Source organism: Octopus bimaculoides, chromosome 5 (assembly GCF_046866305.1).
Source record: "Octopus bimaculoides isolate indiv1 chromosome 5, ASM4686630v1, whole genome shotgun sequence".
Taxonomy (NCBI): domain Eukaryota; kingdom Metazoa; phylum Mollusca; class Cephalopoda; order Octopoda; family Octopodidae; genus Octopus; species Octopus bimaculoides.
Window position 1 is genome coordinate 95,013,032 of NC_142932.1, and position 9,200 is coordinate 95,022,231.

Genomic DNA, 9,200 nt, shown 5'->3' on the forward strand with positions numbered 1-9,200 from the left:
GACCAAGGAAGCCATTCAAACGCATGGCTGAGAAGTGCTGCTACACCTGCCATACTCTCCTAATTTGGCACAAACGGATTTCCACCTCTTTCGATCTCTTTCAAATGCTATGCGTGGAGTTTCATTCAATACTGATGCAGAATTGAGAGCTTGGATCAATTTTTCGAGTCGAAATTGGGTGATTTCTACCAATGAGGTATTGAAAATCTTGTTGAACGTTGGGAAGAAGTTGTAAACGACAAGGGTGAATACATTATTGATTAATTAGTTGTTATTATTTATTAAACCTTTTAAAAAAAATTTAATTTAACAAAAAAATGGTGGGAACTTAGTTGTCAACCCAATACAATTCCTAAGTATTTACATCTCAAACAATTCCTGAAAATTATAAATAAAAATTATCAATTTTATTGATACACATAAAAAGAAACAAAGTCCAACAATCATCTAGTGGGATAAAATTAAATAAATAACTGCACAATTTTACCATTCTAAAAATAAAAATTGAATTGTAAATATGTTTGAAAGATAAATTGTGGCTTTGTAAAATACTTGCCTGGAATTTTGTAGTTTGATGATTTATTCACATGAAAATCTTCATTGCTTACATGACACACCCATGTACCAGTATTATTGAAAGAAGGATTATTTATAGATAATACATTCATATTATAAGTATTCTTAGTGGCATTTCCCCATTTTTGCTTCAGTTTGTATTCATAAATATCTGGGTTTCCATCAAATGCAGTGCAATTAATTATTATATGATTTGTCTCATTTGAAATATGTAAGTTTACTCGAGGAGCATCTTCAAAAAAAAAAAAAAAAAAAAAAAATCAGAAAACAGTTTCAATTTAGAAAATAGGATAAAAATTACAAAATTTCAGTTCCACACACATTTCAAATTCAGAAATTCAGATTCTGTGATTGTCCATTGAACATTTTTCTCATACAGGATATCAAAGCAAAATACAGTAAGCAATCTAAACCACCACAATCTTGGGACAATTTGCACTTGGCTCTGTGGCTAATGAAATCTTTATAAGGTTTTCAAGATTTACAGGGGTTTGCAACAGTGAGATGTACTTCCATGTAGTACTTGTATTTAGATGGGTAGATTGTCCATTGAGAAATAAATGTATTCACCAGGAAGACAGTTTACTGAGTTGTAGACTAAACAAACAATTCATGAAATTTCTACTAATAAAATTCAGAAAAATTGTCAAACCATACAGATATAAGAAGATAAAATCATTTAACAATGAAATTTCTTCACATAACATGCAAAAAATGTCTGTCAATAAGAGGTATTAGAAGTGTTCTTCAGTAGATCATGGGGAAAAAAGGATAATTCTGTTCTTCATCACAATATCAATGTAGTGTTTAAATGTATCCTCTTATGGTAATAGCATGATAGGAAGGGAATGGTATGATGCCAGACAAATGAAACCAAAGTAACTGAAAATACTGGTTCAAAAGATTCAGATATTAAGTTTTTATGTTGTTGAAGTTGATGTAGTTTTTAATTCTGAGAACAAAATATAAATAAATTGAATAAAATAAATTATTGAAGTAAATATGTATGTAGTACTGAGATGAATTTTAAACAATTTAAACAGTTAGCTTTGCTTTTTTGTCTTTCTATCATTATTAATTGGAGCCCTCTACCCAAAGTTATGAGTTTAAAACCAAATAAACAGTTGTATATCTTTTGGTTAGATTTGAATGTAAGCTTTACTTTTGATATCCTTATCCATAGATGCTTGTGATTTTCAATTGTGCATCAGACATTGTGCCTTTATCTTGTCATCCCTAATCAAAGTTTCTAAATCTCTTCTGTAATGATATTTAGGGTTTTTTCATTTCCACATTGAAAAATTTGATAAATGCATTATAAACATAACTCTTTGATTTATCAAAACTTGAAGTCTGAATGTGACATCTTTGAAATTTGTTGTATTGATTTGATTGTATAACTAATACAGAATCTTTATAACTTTCTAGGCAACTGTTTGTTGTAAAGTGGAACTACCAGTGATTGAGGATTTCATTGCATACATATAGAAGAATACAGGTTATTTATTGCAGAAAAATATGGTCTCCAAATGACTGCTTATATTTGAAAAAATTCTTCAATAGGATAGACACATTTTCTTGATGTTTTAAATCACCATCAACACCTCCTTTTCCTTCTCCATATCTACTCTCCATGCTGGCAAGGAAGGGTACTCACACATGGGACCTTATTGAGACCACTGTTTTCATAGACAAGTTGGAAAACTATGCCACGTTTGGCTAGGTTTTGGTTATGCTTCAATAGATAGATGTGCTTCCTATGATCAACCTGTACACAGAGTGTACAAAATGTATTTTAGTGTAGTACCAGCACTAGAGAAGTTGTCATATCCTTGGCTAGACAAGACTAAATAAACCTCTTGACTCTATGCTTTCTCTGTTCATTTACTAGCTACTTTACAGAGTGTATTGGGTGCATTTTATTGTGGCACCAGCATTAGAGAGGAAGTTATGTCCTCAGCAAGATAGAACTGAAGGAACCTCTTGACTCCATGCTTTCTCTGCTCATTTGCCAACACTTTAACAGAGTGTACTGTAAATATTTTTTCTTATCACTATAAGAATAGTGAGACTCAAAACTGCAGCAGAGTCCAGTGGATGATGTTCATTTTTTTACTGTAAATACGTCTCCCTGGCCATTCAGAAACTGGAGTTGCCCAAAAAACATAACTGAGCCAAAATGCACACTTTATTGCTACATTTTCAGAAATATATATATTCAAATTGCTTAATTACTGGCAATATAAATGTTTACTACAGCTAAGTATATCTCACATTTTATTTGGAAGTTCACTAATCTTGTGTAGGTATTTTTATTAGTTATATTAACTAGCGACATATTTTGCAATAACTATTCAAAATATTGATCTAGTTTGTTTCTGACAGTAGTGCTTCACACACACACAAAAAGAAAACTATTGTGAACCAGCAAATCACATTAAAGTTGATAACTTGAAAACTAGATCAATATGTTCCATTTTTCATGGGTGCTGTACATTTCAATTATCATCATCATCATCGTCGTTTAACGTACGCTTTCCATACTAGCATGGGTTGGACGATTTGACCGAGGACTGGTAGACCAGGAGGCGACACCAGGCTTCAATCTGATTTGGCAGAGTTTCTACAGCTGGATGACCTTCCTAACACCAACCACTCCGAGAGTGTAGTGGGTGCTTTTATGTGCCACCAGCATGAAGGCCAGTCAGGCGGTACTGGCAACGGCCACGCTCGAAATGGTGTATTTTACGTGCCACTTGCACAGGAGCCAGTCCAGCAGCACTGGCAACGATCTCACTTGAATGTCTTTTCACGTGCCACTGGCACAAGTGCCAGGAAGGCGACATTGGTAACGATCACGCTGGTGCTATTTACGTGCCACCGGCACAGAAGCCAGACAGCTGCTCTGGCAACGATCGTGCTCGGACGGTGCTCTTAGTGCTCCACAATTTCGCTTTCGCTTGCCCCAACAGGTCTTCGCAAGCCGAGTTTAGTGTTCCTACAAATTTAGTTCGATTTCCATTTCACTTGCCTCAGCATGTCTTCGCAAGCGGAGTTTAGTGTCCGATGAAGGAATGTTATGTGTAAGTGGGCTGGCTACATCCCTGGCAGAGGCCTCGTAAGTGGGCTGGCTACATCCCTGTCCATTGAAATGTACAGCACCCATAAAAAATGGGACAGTTCAATCAGTAAGAAGGGAAATAATTTTTGCTGGGTAACAACTCATAAAAGAATATGCTGAGTATCTACAGCCGGCAACTGATCCTGACAGAATATTGAGTAAATGTATGTTTGTAGATTATATATGTGTGTAATAAGTTATTCTGTATTTAATTTTGGCAATATAATCATTTCTCTTTAATGAGTCAAAGTAAAGTCACTATTCAACTGCCTAAAGATGTGATTAGTGTGTATTTTTCTCTGACATTATTGAAGTTGCATTTCCTTTGACAGCAGAAATGATTTTGATGCTGCTGTCATTAGACAATTTGTGATGACATTCTTTTCTGCTTACAATATGTTTTGGTTTAATATGTTTGCATTGCTCAGTAATTTTTTGTATTTTCAGGTTAACTCATATTTTCAGTTTTTTAACCAACATTTTGCTGAGAATCATGATTTCTAGAGAGGAGATGTAATCAGAAGTTTTATTGAAAACTTAGCTTCTCTAATTTGAAAATTCAGTGAGGTACCTTCAGTTAAGGATAATAAATGAGTTAGGTTGGGTACATCATTAGCTTTGAGACATCTTCATTGTGAACTACATTAGTCTTTTCAAATTCAAAGTCAGATAATGCTTCAGTGGCATTGAATATAAAATCAAAATTTTTAGGTTTTGAATTGATTCAATCAATAATTGTTTCGACAAATTTTGAGTTCAAATGTCTTATTTCTCAAGTTTCTATCCTAGGGAGAGATATCTCAATTAAACATGTCTCTGTAAAACATAAATTTGACACCTATCTATCCATTAATAGTGGATAAGAATACTGAAATATTACAGGAGAAATTAAATTTGCCCACTTAAAACCTAGTAAAAAGGATATCAATATTTAGAAATTGGGCTGTTGTAGATGTTTACAGAATACACCATTAGAAGTAGAGAGCAAAATATGGACTTTAGAGACCAGAAAAATTACAAACACCTATATTCATTTAAACTGGAGAAACTGATGTGATGTTTGGTCACAATAAATGCCTTAGTAAAATAAAGGATCAAGAAACCCAAATCATTTTTCAGTTTTTTTTGTTCATATTTACAGGTCATGCTCTTAATCTGAGGAAGTTCTTTTGAAACTCAACAAGATTGCATAGAATGGGTTTCATTAACATAATTCTCAAAGTAAATAGAGTGAATACAGCAGGGTCAGTGTTAGATTAATGATTTTTTTAGAGATCAGTTAACAAAAAGTAGCTGCAGACATTATTTTTCACAAACTCTCTAAGACTGGTAAGACTGATACAGTTTATGTTCAGTTTTACACATCAATACCTACAGGCAAGTCATAGGTGGGAAGGGAATTTCACAGAGTTCAACTCTAAGAAGGTTTGATTATGCATAGTGGTCAATGAAATACAGTATTGACAAGATGAATGGGAGAGATAGATGTATTGGGTGAACATGGATGGAGGTTGTTCAAAGCTAGGAGCAACGATCAGAGCAATAATAATAGAAGAATCAGAGAGAAGCACATGTATAGGCGAGAGATGGTATGGGTTACTGTGTCATTACCAATTAGTGTGGCTTTCACTGAGCAAATCTGTCCTGGGTGTAAGAGACATAATAGCAAATCTGTCCCGGGTGTAGCAGCAGTAATTCTTTGTGGATCTTACTTGAATTCTGTAGAAAATCAGTAATTGCTCAAAAGCTGAAATATTTTCTACTTCTGAAGGGGAAAGGTAGTCTTTGGGATGCTGTTTCAGTTAGGTTATATGGGTTTTCAGGATATATTACCAGAAATTGTGAAACCTACCTTTTATAGTGACTATGACCTTAATATTAATCAGTTTTGTCTTCTTCAGTTCCACACAGGCTGACTTTACTTTTCCTTACTCTTAATTGATGAAGTAGTACTGATTTCATAACTAGACGCCGTCCTTAAATAATTACCCACTTTACTGATCAAAAAGATTGAACTCCATTGCAGAATGATTGGTGATAGGAAGGGCATTCAGCTGTAAAACCTATCACAACCCCACCATCATGATGAAAAAAAAAATCATATACACCAGATACAGATGATGTAGGAGTATCAGATGATGATGGACTATGACAAGTGGCAAGGGCTGAGGTGGAATAAATCCTTCTAACTCATGCCAGTATGGAAAAAATAGGCATAAGATAATGAGGATAATGATGATGATGATGATGATCATCATCATCATCGTTTAACGTCCACTTTCCATGCTGGCATGCATTGGACGGTTTGACTGAGGACTGGCAAGCCAGAAGGCTGCACCAGGCTCCAATCTGATCTGGCAAGGTTTCCACAGCTGGATGCCTTTCCGAATGCCAACCACTCTGAGAGTGTAGTGGGTGCTTTTTATGTACCACCAGTATGAGGGCCAGTCAGGCGATACTGGTATCGACCACCTTGAATGGTGCTTTTTATGTGCCACCGGAACAGGAGCCAGTCGGGCAGCACTGGCAATGACCATGCTCCAATGGTGTTTTTTATATGCCATCGACACAGGGATGCTTAGAGATGGTAAGAATATGACAAATCCATGTGTGTCACTCACAAGTGAAGATGATTTTAGACACTTATGCAATCATGAGGAGACTCAGTTTACCCATCCTTGACCCAGCAGATCATCAAGGAGCTGCTGGCCGAAGAGAGAGAGGGGGCTGCACCAGCACTTAGCTGGTAGTAATTTTAAGCTGAGTAGACTAGAGCAATGTAAAATGATGTACTTTGCCCAAGGACACAATATGCCACTCAATCTGAGAATTTATACAAAGAAGTAAAAGACATTTGATGATGGTGAGGATATTAGTCACAGCAGTAGTAGTAGGAGGATGAGGAAGAAGAGGAAGAGGAGGAGGGGGAGGAAGAACAAATATTTATATTGAACATACATTTCAGCAGGATATTAATTTCCTTTCTAGATGTCAAATTTCCATGCTTTTTGCTCTTTGCAATGGCAGCACAGAAAACTTTACTGACATTTGTACGATTAAAAGTTAATGCAGAGTTTGAAAGAAATCTTCGATTTTCATCCTCGAACCTCACTTTTGGGGTAGGGTTTCCTTTTGCACTACAGTTTATAATGGATGCTTGATTCTCAAATAATGTCACATTCTCTGATGCAGTAATATCAGGTGGATCTATAAAAAAAATAATAAATTAATGAAATTTTTAAATATCATACACTGAAAATTTTGGAAGAAACATCATGAAACACTTTGCTATAAATTATTATGAAATTTGTTTAATTCCTTGAATCCTAACATTCTGCCAGGTGTGCAGTCCGCAATACCAGCCATCTACATGAAAATCACAGAAACACTGAAAAAATACAAGCAAATTCAACTAGAAAAAAATGTAATAAATATAATACTTTCTACTATAGATGCAAAGCCTGAAATTTTGGTCGAGGGAGCTACTATTTGATTACATTAACCCCAATGTTGAACAGGTATTTATTCTATCACCCTGAAAGGGTGAAAAACAAAGTCAACCTCTACAGAATCTGAATTTTGGATGTAAAGACAAATGAAATGCTGCTAAGCATTTTGTCTGGGGTGCTAACGATGTAATAAATATAAATTATGTTTAATTTGTAATGAGATATCTTTTACATCATTCCTTTTTGTCTTCTGTCTTTGATCACCAAATTTTCCAGTAGTTATTATCTCCAGTGCAAATAAACAAGAATATATTATCTCTCGCTCCCCAATCCTGTCCTCACTACCCTGCCCATTGTATCAATGCCATCTTGTTGTCCCCCACCTCCTCTATATACCCAAGTTTCACCAGTTACCATATTCCCTTTCACCCTGCTCTCTGCATTCATGTCAAGTCCCTCCTTCCTGCTCATGCACCCTTGGAAATATTCTACCAACCCATTTATATTTTGATCCCTGTACCTTGAGGTATGCCCTGGCACTTCACCACCACCACTCTCTTTCTCTCTCTCACCTTTCTCACTCTCGCTCTCTCTCACCCCTCTCTCTCATGTTCTCTCACACTCTCACTCTCTTCCAGTCTCCCTCTCATTCTTGATCTTTCTTCTCTCTTTCGGTCTCTCCCTCTGACTGGATAACCATCTATCTCCTCTACACCAACACACCAGTTTCTGTCCCTCTGTCGCACTATAACCTCTCATCATCTGACACAAACCCACCTCCTCAGAAGATTTTTTGTGTAGTGAATTACTGTATGACTCCAGCAGAGCTGGTGCCAAATAAAAAGCAGCCAGTTCACATTGTAAATTGGTTGGTGTTTGGAAAGGCATCCAGCTGTAAAAACTATGCCAAAACAGACCTTGCTGGTATCCCGCAAAATGCACTGTCCACTTTGTAAGGTGGTTGGTGTTAGGAAGAGCATCCAGCCATAAAAGCCATGCCAAAAGAGACAGTGAAGCCTGGTGCGAGCTTCTGGCTTGCTAGATCCTGTCAAATTGTCCAACCCATGCCAGCATGGAAAACGAATGTTAAATGACGATGAAGATGTTGATGATGATGATATTCATTCTAACAATTATAATCAGAATATAATGCATTAATCATTCATATATTATCTTTTTGACAGAGAATTTCTTTGTGTTGACCAACCTCTCTTCATGTGACATATCCATTGCTGGCAGATCCCAATCATTCTATCAATAGTCTCTATACAAAAGGCTTACTGAAGTAAATTTTACAAGAGAAACTCAATAAAAATAAGCTTTGAGTATTTGGCAACCATTGAAAAAAAACAAGAACTACACATGAATTATACATAAAGCTATTAGGGAGCCTTTATACAGTGGCTCAACCTGCCTGAAATAGAAGTCAAATTTCCTTGATAGAATTCCCTGTCTTAATGTAGTGTAGGACAAAAGCACTATAGACAAAAGCCCCTCGGACATGTTAATTGTAGTAAATATTTTAAGAAGGCAATGATTGTAAGAGAGAAAATATTCAGTATTTCTTTTATCTTAGTGTCATACTAAGTAAAATTGCTGTCTTCCTTACATAGTCTTGTACTTTCAGGTGCCAGTTCCACATAGTAAGCAACCAGCACATTCTGTTAAGTGGTTGGCATTAGGAGGGGCATTCATTTGTACAAACCATGCCATAACAAACGACTTGAGTCTCGCTGGCTGGCCAGTTCCATGTCAATCTGTCCAACCCACAGCAAGAAAAATGTAAGTTAAATGACAATGATACTGTGTATATATATATATATATATATATATATATATATATATATATATATATATTAGAAAAAATAAGGTATTCAGAGATCTGGATGGTTGTACATATGCAAAGATTTATTAACATGTCATGTTTTTACAAATCACATATAAGCTCTTTCATCTACTCTAATAGATTCTTCAGATTTAAATTTTGTGAAGGGATTTACTTCTTTTTATAGTATTAGTGAATGGGTTGGGATGGAGAGCAAGAAGGGGAAAGA

At 35.7% G+C, this 9,200-nt stretch overlaps 1 protein-coding gene across 11 annotated transcripts in view; it reads right to left on the reverse strand.

Moving 5' to 3' along the window:
* LOC106880794 (neural cell adhesion molecule L1.1-like) overlaps positions 1 to 9,200 on the reverse strand; it is a 537,440-nt gene that overhangs the window by 79,162 nt on the left and 449,078 nt on the right. For all 11 annotated transcript variants that reach the window (XR_016241963.1, XR_016241961.1, XR_016241962.1 and 8 more), the window contains 2 exons: positions 6,656 to 6,904; positions 557 to 808 (listed from right to left, as the gene is read on the reverse strand). Coding sequence is in view for 8 of the 11 variants with exons in the window: in XM_089352677.1 (XP_089208803.1) it covers positions 557 to 808; positions 6,656 to 6,904 (501 nt within the window). In the remaining 3 variants the exon portion in view is untranslated. The remainder of the gene's footprint in view (positions 1 to 556; positions 809 to 6,655; positions 6,905 to 9,200) is intronic.